At 39.2% G+C, this 16,448-nt stretch overlaps 1 protein-coding gene across 3 annotated transcripts in view; it reads left to right on the top strand.

Moving 5' to 3' along the window:
- Positions 1-15,214, top strand: part of TSC22D1 (TSC22 domain family member 1) — a 132,027-nt gene extending 116,813 nt beyond the window's left edge. The window contains exons 1-3 of one of the 3 annotated variants that reach the window (XM_034665207.1): positions 11,494-11,563; positions 12,637-12,688; positions 13,829-15,214. In XM_034665207.1, the coding sequence (XP_034521098.1) occupies positions 12,686-12,688; positions 13,829-14,086 (261 nt within the window). In that variant the 5' untranslated portion in view covers positions 11,494-11,563; positions 12,637-12,685 and the 3' untranslated portion in view covers positions 14,087-15,214. Of the gene's footprint in view, positions 1-11,493; positions 11,564-11,849; positions 12,231-12,636; positions 12,689-13,828 lie in introns of those variants that run through there. The other 2 variants (XM_034665206.1, XM_002914961.4) reach the window with 2 other exon arrangements.
- The last annotated feature ends 1,234 nt before the right edge of the window (positions 15,215-16,448 follow it).

Here is a 16,448-nt window from a genome sequence, read left to right on the forward strand (position 1 = left end):
TAAAAAAAAAAAAAGGAGTTGTTTAATGGGTATAGGTTTAGATGGGCAAGATGAAAAGTTGTGCTTCACAGAACAGTGTGAATGTATTTAGCACTACTGAACTGTGTAGTTAGAAGTGGTTACATTGGTAAATTTTATGTTTTTTACTACAATAAAAAGTATATGTACATGTATCAAGATCAAATAGAACTAATACAAAAAGTTTAAGTAGTTTCTTTTCTTTTCTTTTCTTTTCTTTTCTTTTCTTTTCTTTTCTTTTCTTTTCTTTCTTTCTTTCTCTCTTTCTTTCTTTCTTTCCTTTCTTTCTCCCATTCTTCTCAGTGTGCTACCCAGGAGGCAGCCACTTTTTTTTTTTCTTTCATTTTTGAGGATAATTTACATATAGTAAAGTTTCCCTTTTTAGCATATAGTTACAGAAGTTTGGACAAATACAGTGGGTGTACTGCCACCACCATCAAGAAACAATTCTGTTACCCACAAAAACCTCTTCTCTTTTACCCCAAAGCTTTGGCAATCTGTGATCTGTTTTCTGTCCCTAATAGTTTTGCCTTTTCTAGAATGTTAAATAAATAGAATCATATATTTAGCAGCCTTTTGAATCTGGCATCTTTCACTTACTGTAATATATTTGAGATTCATTTTGAGGTATTTTCATTTCATTGTGAGTAGTTAATTTCATTTCATTGCTGAATAGTATTCCATTGTATAGGTGTACCATGGTTTGTATAACCAGTTGAGTGACATTTGGGTTGCTTCCAATTTTGAGTGATTATGATAAAACCACTCAAAACATTCATTTGCAGATTTTTGTGAGAACATAAATTTTCCTTTCCCTTAATAACTTGGGTTGGAATTATTGGGTTTTATGGAAAGTATGCTTAACTTTATAAATAACTGCTAAACTATTTTGCATAGTTGTAACATTTTGCATTCCCACCATCAATATATGAACATTTCAGTCACTCTGCATTCTTGTCAACAACTGACATTTTTAGGTTTAAATTTTTTTTAATGTAGCCATTCTAATAGGCGTGCAGTGGTATCTCACTATGGTTTTAATTTGTTTCTGTAATGATTAATGGTGTTTAGCAATTTTTCCATGTGCCTGTTTACCATTCATATATCTTCTTTGATGAAGTGTCTTTTGTCTATTTATTGGGTTGTTTTCTTGCTATTGAGTTTTGAGAGCTCTTTGTATATTCTGGATATAGGTTCCTTTATCAGATATGTGACTTGCAATATTTAATTCCAGTCTATAGTTTGTCTTTACATTCTTACAGCAATGCCTTTCAAAAAAACAAATTCTTCATTTTGATAAAGTCCAGTTTATTGGTTGTTTTTTTCTTTTTTCTTTCATGGAGTGTACTTTTGGTGTTATATCTAAGAAATCTTTACCTGGTTCAGGGTCCCAAAGATTTCTCCTATGTTTTCTTGCAGAAGTTTTATGGTTTGTGATTTTATATTTAGTTCTATGGTCCCTTCTACCCCCCCCCCTTTTAAAAAAGATTATTTATTTATTTATTTATTTAAGAGAGAGCAGAGCAAGCAAGAGAGAACGCGCAAGTGGGGCAGGGGTTAGAGGGAAAGGGAGAAGCAGACTCCTCACTGAGCAGGGAGCCCAACTCAGGGCTCGATCCCTGGACCCTGAGACCATGACCTGAGCCATAGGCAGTCGCTAAACTGGCTGAGCCACCCAGGCACCCCTAGGTCTATGGTCCATTTTAAGTTAATGTTTCATATGGTGGGAGGAATGGATCAAGTTGGGGTTTTTTGTTTGATTTTATTTCGTATGTGGCAGTCTAGTTGTTTTAGCACTATTAGAGAAGATTAGAAGATTGTCTTTCTGCATTGAATCACTTTTACATCTTTGTTGAGAATCAATTTGCTACATATGTATGGGGTCTACTTCTGACCCCTCTCTTCTGTTCTATTGCTGTGTACATCTGTTGTTTCACCAATACCACACTATCTTGATTAGAGTAGATTTACAGAAAGTTTTGAGATAAGGTAGTACTAGTCCTTCAGCTTTTTTCTTCTAAAATTGTTTTGGTTATTCCAGTTCCTTTGCTTTTACAGTGAATTTTTTTTTTAAGATTTTATTTATGTATTTGTCAGAAACAGAGAGAGCACAAGCAGGGGGAGCGACAAAGGGAGAAGCAGGCTCCCTGCTGAGCAAGGGGCCCGGTGCGGGACTTGATCCCACCACCCCGAGATCATGACCTGAGGGAAAGGCAGACGCTTAAGCTACTGAGCCATGCAGGTGTCCCTACATGTAAATTTTAGAATCAATTCATCATTTTCTACAAAAGGTCTTCCTGGAATTTTGATTGGGACCATACTGATTCTATATATTATTTAAGGGGAAGAGGGATTTACATCATGATAGTAAGTCTTTCAGTCGGCGAATATGGTATATCTCACTGTTTTATTTGGTTTCCTTTTGTTCCTTTTATGATGTTTTGTAGGTTTCAGCATATATTGTATATATTTTGTTAGATTTTATACTTACGTGTTTTTTATGTTATCGTAAATGGAACTTTATAAAATCTAAATTTTACTTGTTTGTGCCAATATAGAGAAATACAATTGATTTTTCTATATTGAACTTCTATTCTGTGGCCCCTATAAACACATTTCTTGTTAGTTCTAGTAATTTATTTGTGGATTCTTTGGGATTTTGTACATAGACAATCATCTGTGAATATAGATATATTTTTTCTTTCCAATCTGGATGCTACTTATGTACTTATGTATTAATTTATTTATTTTTGCCTTATTGCCTGGCTATTAGTTCAGTATCGGATTGAATAGAAGTGGTCAGATTGATTACAATCTTAAAGGAAAGGCATTCATTCTTTTACCATTAAGTATGATTAAGCTGAATGTGTTTTATAGATGCCCTTTATCAGGTTGAGGAAAATCCCTTTAGTTCCTGTTTTGCTGAAAGTTTTTTCATGAATGGGTGTTGAATTTTGTCAGTTGCTTTTTCTGCATCTATTGAGATGATCCTATAATTTTTTTTTTTAGTCTATTGATAGGGTGAATCACATTGATTTTCATCTGTTTACCTTGCATTCTCAGGATAAATGCCATTTGGTCAGGATGTATTTATTATCCTTTGTATGTCTAGTTGGGTTCAATTTGCTAAAATTTTGTCAAGAATTTTTATATCTATGTTTATTGGCCTGTAGTTTTCCTTTTATTTTATTTTTTCTTGTATGATGCCTTTGATTTTAGTATTAGGGAAATGCTGGTCTCATAGAATAAGGTGGGACGTGTTTTCTCCTCTTCAATTTTCTGAAAGAGTTTGTGTAGAATTAGTATTATTTCTTCCTTAAATGTTTAGTAGGATTCACCAGTCAATCTATCTGTGCCTGAGGGTTTTGTGTGTGTGTGTGTGTGTGTGTGTGTGTGTGTGTGCGTAGGAAGATTTTAAACTACAAATTAATTTTTAAAAAAGACATAGCTGTTTTTTATGTTACCTGTTTTTCCTCAAGTGAGTTTTGATATTGTCTTTCTAGAAATTTGTCCATTTCATCTAAGTTGTTAAATTTATTGAAATAAATTTGGTATGCCATGTTTTTATTTTCATTCAGTTCAAATATTTTCTAATTTTTCTCTTGATTACTTTTTTGACCTATGAGTTATTTAGATACGTGTTATTTTATTTCTACACATTTGGAGATTTTCCAGATAATTTTCTGTAGTTGATTTCTTTTTTTTTTTTTTAAAGATTTTATTTATTTATTTGACAGAGATCGAGACAGCCAGCGAGAGAGGGAACACAAGCAGGGGGAGTGGGAGAGGAAGAAGCAGGCTCATAGCGGAGGAGCCCGATGTGGGGCTCGATCCCATAACGCCGGGATCACACCCTGAGCCGAAGGCAGACGCTTAACCGCTGTGCCACCCAGGCGCCCCTGTAGTTGATTTCTATTTTAATTCCATTATGCTCAGAAAATTTACTTTGTATGATGTGAATCCTTTAAAATTCATTAAAATTTGATTTATGGCTCAGAATATGCTCTATCTTGGAAAAAATTCCACATGTGCTTGAAAAGAATGTGTATTCTCTCGTTTTTGGATGGAATGTCCTGCAAAAACAAATTAGGTCAAGTGGTTGGCAGTGTTATTCAAGTGTTCTATGTCTGTATTTTCTGCTTATTTTTTCTTTCAGTTATTAAGAGAAGATTATCGAAAACTCCTTACAATTCTATCAATTTTTGCTTCATGTATTTTAAAGCTCTGTTGTCACTGTGCAAACATTTAGGATTTTTATGACCTCTTGATGAATTGACCCTTTATTCATTATGAAATGATCTTTGCTCTGCAGTGCACTTTGAATAATACAGGCACTTCAGCATTCTTTTGGTTATTGTTAGCATACAGTATCTTCTTTCATCCTCTTATTTTACCGATTTGTGCCTTTATACTTAAAGTAAGTTTCTTATAGGTAACATATAGTTTTGTCTTGCTTTTTTTAAAAAATTCAGTCTGACAACCTCTACCTTTTAATTAAGGTGTTTAATTGGAACTATTTACATTTAATGGGTTATTGCTATAGTTGGTTTAAGTCTACTATCATGGTATTTTTTTTTTATTCTGTTCTTTATCCCCCTTCTCCTTTTATTCTATCTTACTTTCGATTGTATATTTTCTTATGATTCCACTTTATCTTCTTTATTGGCTTATTAGCTGTACCTTTGTAGTTATTTCAGTCATTGTTTTAGAGTTTGCAGTACACATCTTGTAATAATCTATTTTCAAGTAATGTAAGAACATTACAGCAGTATGCTCATTCTCTCCTCCTGGTCCGTGTTCTATTTTTGTCCTGCATTTTACTTCTACATAAGTTGTTGCCCCCCCCCATACATGGTTATTATTTCTGCCTTAAACAGTTAATCATCTTTTTTTAATTTTAATTTTTTTAATTGAAGTACAGTTGACATACAAAATTGTTTCAGGTGAAGAGCATAGTGATTTGATACTTTTATGCATTATGAAATGATCTCTGATAAGTCTACTAACCATCTGTCACCACACAAAGTTACTACAATATTATTGACTGTATTCCCTATGCTGCACCTTACATCCCCATGACTTTTTTATAACTGAAACTTTGTACCTCTTAATCCCCTTCATCTATTTTGACCCGTCCCCACAACCCCTCCCCTCATATCTATAAGTCTCATATCTATGAATTTGTCTCTTATCTATGAGTCTGTCAATAATAGTCACTTATTTAACTCATAAAAGAGATAGTTAGGGAACAGTTTTTTTGTATTTAACCACGTAGTTACCATTTCTGATATTCTTCATTCTTTTGTGTAGATTTAGATTTCCATCTGGTATCATTTTCCTTCTATCCGAAGAGCGAACTTTAAAATTTCTTCTAGTGCAGGGCTGCCTGTGATGAATCCTCGCAGCTTTTGTATGTCTGTAGAAGAATGAATTTCACCTTTATTTTTGACAGGTGTTTTCACTGGACATAGAATTATAGGTTGACAGGGTTTTGAAATTTTTCTTTTAGCACTTTAAAGATACTGCCACACTGTCTTCTGTCTAGCTGTTTCCAACCCACAGGTCGGCTGCATTCTTATCTTTTGTTGCTTTGTGTGTAATCTAGTTTTCTTGGGCTGCTGTTAAATGTTCTCATTATCACTGGTTTGAAGCCATCTGATTATTACACACGCTTGTTGCAGTTTTTCCACAATTCTCTCGCTTGAGGCTTAGTTTCTTGGATCTGTGGATTTATTATTTTAATAAAACTTGGGGCAAATTGCCATTATTTCTTCAAATATTTTTCCTCTCTCCTTCCCTCTTCTCTTCTTTAGGGACTTCACTAAAGATATATTTGGTTACTTGAAATTGCCCCACAGTTCAATGGTGTTTTTTCTTGTTTTGTTCTTTTTTCCAGTTTTTTTTCCCCTCCCTGTGTTTTGTTTTGGATACTTTCTATTGCTAACACATCACTAGTATTTATTCTGCCCTAATTTACTGTTAATCCCATGAAGTGTAATTATCTTCTCAAATGTTTTATTTTTCATCTTCAGAAATCGAATTTCATTATACCTTCCATACCTCTACTTAATATGCTAATTTTCCCTCTATCTTCTTGAACATATAAAATATGGTTATAATAGTTGTTTTAATGTCATTTTCTATAATTTATATCATCTTTGTCATATCTGGGTCATTTTGATTGATTTTCTTCCTTGTTATGAGTTATATTTCCCTGCGTTTGTATGCCTGGTACTTTTCATTGGATGCCAGACACTGTGAATTATTGGATGCTAACTGTATTTTATTTAATATCCTAGAGCTTTGTCTTGGGACAAAATTAAGTTACTTGGAAACAGTTTGATCTTCAAGGCTTCCTTTAAAATGCTTTGCACAAGACCAAAACACCCTTTAGTCTAGAACTAATTTTTCCCCACGACTCTGGCAGCATCCTTCTGAATATGTGGTGCCCCGTGTTTACAAGTTGTTTTTTGTTTTGTTTTTACTCTGGCTGGTGGTAACACCAACTATTCCTGACCCTGTGTGATTTCCAAAAATTGTTTCTGCGTGCTTCTTTTGGGTGGCTCTTTCCTAGCCTTGGTAGTTTCCTCACTTGCTTGTGCTGATAAGTACTCATTTGCAGCCTGGGAGCAGAGGAACCCTCCTCACATCCCATTCTTTCTTTTACTTTAAGAAAATACGTCTACATCTCTAAAGATCACACAGAGTGAATAGAAAAAAAAAAAATATATATATATATATATATATATTCCCCCCTTTTTTCAGTCCCCCTGTCTATTCCTCAGAGACAGCCAAAAATTTTTGTTTTCTTATATTTACCTACACATGTCTATGTAATATATTTATACTGTTCTTTTTTAATTTTAGATATTTTATAATCAGGCTGTCATAGATGCAGATTTAGCACTTTTAAACCATTCTCATGGCTCAGGTTTTTTCCCCACCACCTTCCCAATGCAGTTAACTTTTTAAAGTTAAACCAGTAAAAAATTTCAAAATTAATATAGTATGTAAATTTTATTGACAAGGATACTAGTTATTTTCTTGCTTTCGCTTCCCGTAAAATTGCTTTGAACTTACCCATTTGCTCCATTAGATGTGTCCTACACCTGTCTATGGCTCCCCTCCCCCCTGCAAATGCTCAGATGTATTGGATCATCTCTCTGTTTATTCGCACCCACCAAAGCCCTCCCTCCCAGCGGCTCCCATCTTTCTGCACCCTTACAGATCAGGTGCTGCTCAGGCTTGCTTAGCAGCTGTCATCTGGAGAGTTCCTTCCCCATCATCCTGTTGAGTCCCTCCCTTCTCTCCAGCATTTGAGTCCCTGATTCACGTTTCCCTACACCTTTTCTCTCTCTTTTTTTTCCTTTTGAAATATACAGTATTCTTTCTTTCTTTTTTTTTTTTTTTAAGATTTTATTTATTTGACAGAGACAGAGACAGCCAGCGAGAGAGGGAACACAAGCAGGGGGAGTGGGAGAGGAAGAAGCCGGCTCATAGCAGAGGAGCCTGATGTGGGGCTCGATCCCATAACACCGGGATCACGCCCTGAGCCAAAGGCAGACGCTTAACCGCTGTGCCACCCAGGGGCCCCAGTATTCTTTATTTCTGAAAATTTCAACCCTTTTGCCTGATTTGTTCCTCCATTTTGGTGTCTGAAATGTCTGAAAATGTTTTTGTTCTACCTTTACACTTACATGATGATTTGGCCAAGTGAGAATGTTTTCTCTCAAGAATTTTCTCCGTTCTCTGACAGCCAGCAAAAACCATCGGATTATTTTTCCTGTGTTTGTAACTTGTTTTTTCTGTTCGGAAGCTTTTAAGATTTTCTCTGTTCCAAGTGGTCTTTACTTTCATGCTGATATGCTTTGGTGTAGGGCTTTCTTTGTGTTTTTAAAAAAAGATTTTATGTATTTATTAGTCAGAGAGAGAGCACTCACAAGCAGGGGGAGCAGCAGGCAGAGGGAGAAGCAGGCTCCCCGCTGAGCAAGAAGCCCAATGAGGGACTCCATCCCAGGGCGCTGGGATCATGACCTGAGCTGAGGGCAGACGCTTAACTAACTTAGCCACCCAGGCATCCCAGGGCTTTTTTCATTTATTGTGGTGGCCTTTTGGTCATCTCGTTTACGCTGGAGACTTGTGTCCTTCAGGAGAAATTCTTTAATTATTTCTTTGTTCTGTGGTTTTGGAATCATCCGATTCTGATATTGGACCACCTAGATTTATCCTTTTAGTTTATTTCTCAATTCCATCTCTTTTTCTTTTATCCTACTTTTTGGAAGGTTTTTCTCATCTTTATCTTCCAACTTTTCTATGGAAATCAAGGATATTTCAAATATGGCTGAATTTTGTTTCGATTTCTTTGGAATTGTTTCTTCTTCCGACAGTATGTGGGACCCAACACAAAACATTTGTTGTTTATCTGCAATTCACTTTTTATTGGAAGTCCTGTGTTTTATTTGAAATACCTCATAACCTAATTCCAGGACCGAGGGAGGATAAATTAGGAAAGGGCAAGTGAGCTGTCAGTTCCTGGACCACAAGATTTGGTCAGGGATGGGGTGATATACTTTAGTGTCTTCCCTGGCAGTCACTTTAGATTTACAAGAAGTTTGGACAGAGGGAGAAACAGGTTATCCTATTTGAGTGGTGGATCCCCAGCTGTACCTATATTGGTCAAGTCAGATGAAGTTTGGTAGAGAAGCACGCATTACTGAATTAAGGAACACAGGGCCTGCCCTTGCTCCTCTTCTTATATCCTAGCATGCATGCTACAATGTGCAGAGGGCGTGGAATTGGAATCCAGGTAAAAGGCTCTTAGGCAAAACAAAACAAAAATAAAAACAACAACAACAAACACGCCAACCTATAATATTCGGGCTGTTTCCTATGCTTCAGAGTCTCCATTGGAGTGAGACCTGATCTCTGCCCAGTGCCTTACAATGGCTGTTGTCATCCATGCCTTTAGGGAGGCATAGCATTTTCCCTGTCTTATCAGCTAGTCTTTGTTGAGCTCTGAGTAGGCACCAGACTCATAGATGTTTTGTCTTACAAAGAGAAGTATCTTTGAGAGTCATTCTAGTGACTTTGTGCCTCAAATATTTTTGACCCATGGGTTTCCCCTCCGTGGAGCTTTCTTCCAGTTAATTTGCCTTTTTTTTTCAAATTGTCTTTCCATTCTGCGTATAAAAATCTAGTTTGAAAGGAATCTAGTACATTTACGTATATGAGAGCGATAGATTTCTAATGGTTTGATGGGGGGCTTATATCCTCTGGCCCTGCAAATTCTCCAGAAATACATGACAAATGGTCAAGGATGTACATACAAGATATTTCTTGCAATTTTATTTAAAATAGCAAAGTATTAGAGATGACCATAATGTCCCTCTGCAGAGATATGGGTTAAACAGACTGTGATGGCTTATATTGACTTCTGTAGCTTAATCCAATGGTGATCTGTTGAAACAAGTGAAATGGAAGCATAACCAGCTTGTTTCTTCCTGTTTGTGTTCAAGAACATCATGAATAAATAAAATTCAGTTAATTTAGTAATCTTAAACTTCATCTGGGAATTTTAAATTCATTTCTTCATATGACATTAATAATTTTATTTTTGGGGGCACCTGGGTGGCTCAGTTGTTAAGTGTCTGCCTTCGGCTCAGGGCGTGATCCCGACGTACTGGGATCGAGCCCCACATCAGGCTCCTCTTCTGAGAGACTGCTTCTTCCTCTCCCACTCCCCCTGCTTGTGTTCCCTCTCTCGCTGGCTGTCTCTCTCTCTGTCAAATAAATAAATAAAATCTTAAAAAAAAAAAGAATTTTATTTTTTAAGCTTTTTTTTTTACAGTATAAGATGATGCTTTCTTTAATAATTTGTCCTGTGCAGTTCAGCTAAAATATGTAGATGGATTTAATTACACAGATAGTTTGTGGTAACTTCAACTTTCAAAATATAGAAGCTATTGTGTAGTAAATAATAATTCTGTCTAGCACTCACAGGCAGAGGGACACATCCCTGGTTTCCGAATTACTGATTTTTAACTTCCACTTACTCTGTTTCTTGTTACTGAAAATGGGTGCCTTCCTCAAATGAATTTCTTTCATCTGAGATAGTATATATATCAAGTTTTGTAAATCACAAATATGCTAACAAATGTTGTTATTCAAAAGCCAAGGCTTAAAATTTGGAGAATATTATGACCCTTAAAATAAAAAAGAATGTTACTGCTTCATAGTCAGACTTATGTTTTCAACCCAAAAGAGAATTAATTGTCCTTGTCATCATCTGCCACATTTGCCAGATTTGCTCCCTAATTCCTTTAGACCATTTCTAGAACCAAATGCTCCCTGGCAGCACTGGGTCAACTTAAAAGAATGTCTGAAAGGCTTTGATGGCAATTAAAATGTCCTAAATTAAAGGATGCTGAGGATTGAAGGATGCGAAATTGAGAGAGTGCCTGTTTGAGAGAGAAAAGACAGTGTGTGTGTGTGTGTGTGTGTGTGTGTGTGTGTGTGTGTGTGTGTGTGTGTGTGTAAATAGAGTATTTACATATATATGTTCTGTGGTCAAATTTTATATTGAAATTATTTGTGATGGTACAACTTGCCTATGGATTAGAGAAGTCTTCACTATTTGTAGTTTTTTGTTTGTGGTTTTATAGGCTTGTGCCATTAGAGGGCAGTATTGTAGAGGTTAAATTTACTTTCTTAACTATTGACTTGCAAACTATAGAATTTATAATAAGCAAATTTAAAGCCTTAGATTTTTAGTGTATTAAATTGTAGCCTCAATTGAGGCATCCTTGCAAATATTTTTAATTAATAGAGGAAATAAGCAATGGGCTAGTCATTTTTACACCCAGATCTCTTGATTTTGGTTTGGGGAAGGGAATTACTTGGTCAGTATGGCCATCAGGATGAAACACATACATTATAATACTTAATCCTTATGTAAGAAGACTCATAGGGTTGAGACTTATAGGAATTGCCACCCACTTCCAAAAACTTGCTTTAGGAAATTACTGAAAATAGATCGATGTAGGATTCAACCTGTGGATTGAGTTTTATAGCTATAAATGAAAGGAGGGAGATATGATTTTAGGGGTTATGCCTCTAGGGACGTTTTGGGAAGATCTACCTGATTTCTTCATCTGATGGGTTCCTTTTTGCTTCAATAGATATATGTCTAGCAAAGAATATGTAATGTTTTTTGTTTTGTTTCTACAAGTAATAGATCCATGAAAAGGTAGTATTTCTCAGAAAGCAAATGTGATTTTTCCCTCCAAAATTCACTACCTCTTTAAAAAGTGTTATTACAGTGCGGTTATTATCCTTATAAATAAACCTGCCTATAAAATCCTCCTATTACTGTTGCCTGTAAGAACTAGATAATTGAAATCGAGACACTCGAGCTCCTTCCAAGTCTTAGCGGTGGGACTGGGCATGCCCAGTAGCTCAGACGGTTCTGGTTGCAAGTAGGAAGCTTTCACCGTTTGGAAGCCACGGGGACAGGCAGCTCCTGGGACGGGGTCTGACTCCCTTAAACGTAAGCACGTGCGGGGCCCTAATTGTATTTTCAGGGACCCTTGACATTTGCCGCCGAAGCAGTGGTCCGGCTTTCTGAGACTGTGGAGGCCTCGGTGGCCCCACAGCTCTGCGGGTCCACTGCGGCCTGGGTCAGCCCACCCGAAGAGTGGGATCCGATCGGGAGGCTTGGGGGCGGGGGTGGGGCGGGAAGGCAGGGAAGCTAGAGGAGGGCGGAGAAGGGAGAAGGGGAGGTTCCAGTGGGGTGCTGGCCAATCGGCGCGGCTCTCGCCTCCATATATTCTGCGGCGATCTCGAGTCTTGGTCCATAGCCTTCGTGGAGCCTGGCTGTCGTCCCGGGAGGCTTCTCCGCCCAGCGGTGGGATCAGCATCTTCCCCGGATCGTCAAGCCCCAGAAGCCGGGTTTCTTTAAATTAGGGCTGCTGTTTTCTGTTTCTCCCTGGGCCGCAGAAAGCTAGAAGATTTTTTTTTAATCTAGCTCAATCAAGACTGCTGGTATTCCCTTTTTTTTTTTTCCTCGAGCGTGTTTTTGGCTGCAATTGCATGAAATCCCAATGGTGTAGACCAGTGGCGATGGATCTAGGAGTTTACCAACTGAGACATTTTTCAATTTCTTTCTTGTCATCCTTGCTGGGGACTGAAAACGCCTCTGTGAGACTTGACAATAGGTAAATGTCGGCTGGGATAGTTTCTTTAAATTTACTCGTGAGATACTTCTAATAATGCAGGTGAAAGATAGCCGGGCGAATTCCTTTGTCCATTGCCGAGACACTACGGTGACATGGATGTTGTTTTTTGAAATGTTTAGAATAGCCTTCTTTTCGCAGGTCTGGCCAGAGAGCAAGCTTTTACCACATTATGTAATTTAGCCTTTTGTGGCTCGCTAAAATAGGGAAATGTCTGGATATTCGTTAGTAAGAGAGTGGCTGGTGTTTTCTGGAGGGTGATATATTACATAGTGTTGTAGAATGTTCAAAAAATGATGCTAGTAACATCACAGAATTGGGAAGTCCTTTTTTTGTCTCGGATGTTATAAAAATTCCATTTATCGATTTCCCCCCCCCTCTTTTCCAGCTCCTCTGGTGCAAGTGTGGTAGCTATTGACAACAAAATCGAGCAAGCTATGGTATGTACTGATGAAAAATCATTTGTACTAAATGTGGGCACAGTACGAAAAGCGAGATTGGGATGGAACCAGTGCATCCATAGTTAGGATGATTGCTCTTCATACGTTTAGAAATGCCGGCACTGTCTCCTTTCGGCCCGCGTGAAGCCACATACCAAGGCTGCTACCGAGAGAGAACGGGGCCCTGAGGGTATTAAATGTTCTCTCCTCCCGACGGGTTTCACGCCACGTCGGGATTTTTGCAGAGGTGTCCTTTTTTGCTCGGGGATTGCTAGGGAAGCTCTGCCCTGCGCGTCATTTGGTCGTGGACACATCTCTAGCGATGTGGCTTTACTAGGAATCTTACCGTTTACTAGGGAAGGAGGGGGTACAGAGTGGGGATCTCAAGGGCTTTCGAGACCTTTTACAAACGGATCCTCAGTGATGTAGGCTATGCACAATGAAGAAGAATCGGAGAAAAGTTTTGTCTTTCTCAGCCTATGCCTGGATTTCTCCTATTTTTTATTTCCGCCTTGGCTGTTCTTTGTTATTGGAGCAGCGCTGTGGCTCTTCTCACGGGATTCTCTGCCCACTGTTGCTAGGCAAACTCTGAACCTTTAATTCGGAGCTATAAATAACTCGAGCTCCCATTGGCTGCGACGTCTGCCCAGGTTTCTGTGATGTCAGCTTAATCACGAAAGGGGGGGTGGGGTGGAGGGAGGAAAATGCGGCAACATGCTCTGTAGGAACTGGCTGCAGCCGGTGCTGAGGGAGGCGGTCCGGGGGGCGGAGGGAGGGACTTGGGGGCGGGGAAGCGGCTACCGTTGCTGCGGGCCTGGACATCCCCGCGGCCAGGCTCCTGCCCCGCCTTCCAGAACCCCAGTGCATTTTGCCCTCTGGAGGAGCAAACGCGAGTGTGTGCATCCCTGGCTAACGGCCTCAGAAAAATGCATAGGCTTTTAAAAAGCCTGATCCCTTTATACATTAAACTTGAGTATTTTGTACAGTTGTGGTTGTATTCAGTAGATGGCTTCAAGGGCGGGTTAAGTAAGCTAAAGGCAGGGTATGTTAATAGTTATAGAGAATCTTGCAAAATAATGCGTTAGAGATTCAGAATTTGGGAAGTAATAAGTTAAACCTCTTTTTCCCTCTGCCTTTCAGGACCTGGTGAAAAGCCATTTGATGTATGCGGTTAGAGAGGAAGTGGAGGTCCTGAAAGAGCAAATCAAAGAACTAATAGAGAAAAATTCGCAGCTGGAGCAGGAAAACAATCTGCTGAAGACACTGGCCAGTCCTGAGCAGCTTGCCCAGTTTCAGGCCCAGCTGCAGACTGGCTCCCCCCCTGCCACCACACAGCCACAGGGGACCACACAGCCCCCAGCCCAGCCAGCGTCCCAGGGCTCAGGACCAACCGCGTAGCCTCCTGTGCCCCCGCAGAACTGGCTGCTGCTGTCTGAACTGAACAGACCAGAGAAGATGTACTAGGGGCATCCGCCTCCACAGTCACCCATTTCATTGCTCGCTGCAAAAGAGAAGTGAGACTGACATATGCCATTGTCTCTTTTTTCCAGTATTAAACACTCATATGCTTTTGGCTTGAAGAAATTTCTTAGTTGGGTGAATTAAAGGTTAATCAGAGAATTAGCATGGATATACTGGGACCTCACGCAGCTTGGCAGATATGTGAGAAGTGGTTTCATTCATGCCGAGGAGCTGTGTGCCTTTCCATCCCTTCCCTGCTCCCCATCCCCGCTCCCGAGAGTCCTCTCCTGCTTGCACGTAGTGTACTCCATGGGGTTCGAAGCAGTGGGGCTCCACTGGACTTTCCTCTCTCCTCTTCTCCCCCAGGAGGACCTTAAAAGGGAGGTCAAAGTAAAGACTGACGCATAGTCTCACCTAAGATGAGGGGAAACGTAGTTCATCATACAAACTGACGACTGTCACCGAAAATCCATAAAACAATAGTACTGTGCCTCTCTCTGAAACAGTGGATGACACGAAACTCTTAGAGTGACTAAAACGGTGACAGGTAGCTGGGACCTAGGCTCTCTTACATGAAGGTTGTTTTGCTTCTTGTATATTTGTGTATGTAGTGTAACTATTTTGTACAATAGAGGACTGTAACTACTATTTAGGTTGTACAGATTGAAATTTAGATGTTTCATTGGCTGTCTGAAGAGGTGTGGATTGTCTTTTATATAGAGATCTACATAAAAAATGCTACACGAAAAAAACCACACCTAAAGAAATTTTAAGAATTTGGCACCGTCAGTCACTTTGTGTAATCTGAAATCTTCTAGTTGCTGAATATCTTGAAGTAAATTCCTGTTCACTGAAGTCTTTTGATTGAGCTGGTTGAATACTTTGAAAAATGATCCGTTCTAGCTAATGAAATGAATTTCGCAGTAGGGGTTTCTGCATATTACCTGTATAGTAGTTCTATGCATACGTTTCTGTGCATGTTCTCTACACAGTTGTAAGGTGTCACTGTATTTAACTGTTGCACTTGTCAACTTTCAATAAAGCATATAAAATGTTGATAAAACAGTGTTTTCATGTTAGAGTATTAACATCACTGCAGTCACTTGGCAACTCTTTCCAGGTAAAGTTAAAACAGTTTGACTAGCAAAATCTTGAAAGGGGAGTGTGAAGGTTGGACAAAGGGGTGCTAGTCGTTTGAACTTTAGTTAGACATTGCATTGTTTCAAGCCAGTAAGGGAAGGAGAGACATAGTGAAGGAGATGAGAGCTTATTTCTTTAGCCCAGTGTCACCTGGGCAAGTGGCTTCACCTCTCCGGGCCGATGTGGGGCATTGAAAGAGAAATCTCTCAGTTCCGTGGCTTTGAAGTTCTAGGAGTCTATGGAAGACTTAATTTTCAAATGTTTATCAGCTGGGAGGGGAATGAGCCCTAACTCTGTGTATAATCCCAGTAAGCAGCTCTAGAATCAAAAGGCAGAAGTTAAGCTGATTTCCACTTTAGGGACTCCGTCACCCTGGATTGGATGTTCTTCCTAGCGTGGATTGAGTTTTTCCAGCTCCTGGAAATGTCCAAGCAAAAGGCAAGATGATTCCAGGTGTTTCCGCTACTGGATTTGAGGTGGGACCAGATGAACAAGGCAGTCAGTCCATCCCATTTGATTCCTTAAGACTAAAATAGGTCAAAATTTAAAGCATGATGGACTCCTAAGGCAAATTGGCATCTGAGATGTGAGCCTGGCATGTTCTGGGGGCCATAGCAGCAAGCAGTGTGGACAGGTGGGCTTATCAGCTCTAATGTGCTCTAGGACCTCAGCAACACCCCCTCCCCCCAATGGGAGTTGGGGCATTTATTTGTGAGCTCTAAGGCTTACTTAAACCCTAGCCGGACGAGGACTTAACTTTTTTGAATCCTTCATTTTTCTGGTGTAGAGCTGGTAGGAGATTGATGGGTGAACGGGAACATCGGGGCTTCCTGAGAAGAAGCAGACAGTGCGCATGTGTTACAGAGCTCAACGTGACGCATGTGGGGACACAGAGCTCTTGTTGAAGCAGTAAACTGACTGCCACAGCCTGGTGGCAAGTGCCATGGAGATGGTTTGGGGAATTTGGAGAGGACTTTAAAAAGCCTTTGTCATTTTACTTTGAAAGTTATATAATTTTGGCTTAAATAAAGGGGTACTTACATAGTAATTACATTTCCTTTAAAAAGAAAACCATAACCAACTGAAATCTTTGGCCATTTCATCGTTTGCTTTTAATGAAGATCCTCAACACCAAAGGTGGTAATTGTGGAAAATTTGG

This window comes from Ailuropoda melanoleuca, chromosome 7 (genome assembly GCF_002007445.2).
Source record: "Ailuropoda melanoleuca isolate Jingjing chromosome 7, ASM200744v2, whole genome shotgun sequence".
NCBI lineage: Eukaryota > Metazoa > Chordata > Mammalia > Carnivora > Ursidae > Ailuropoda > Ailuropoda melanoleuca.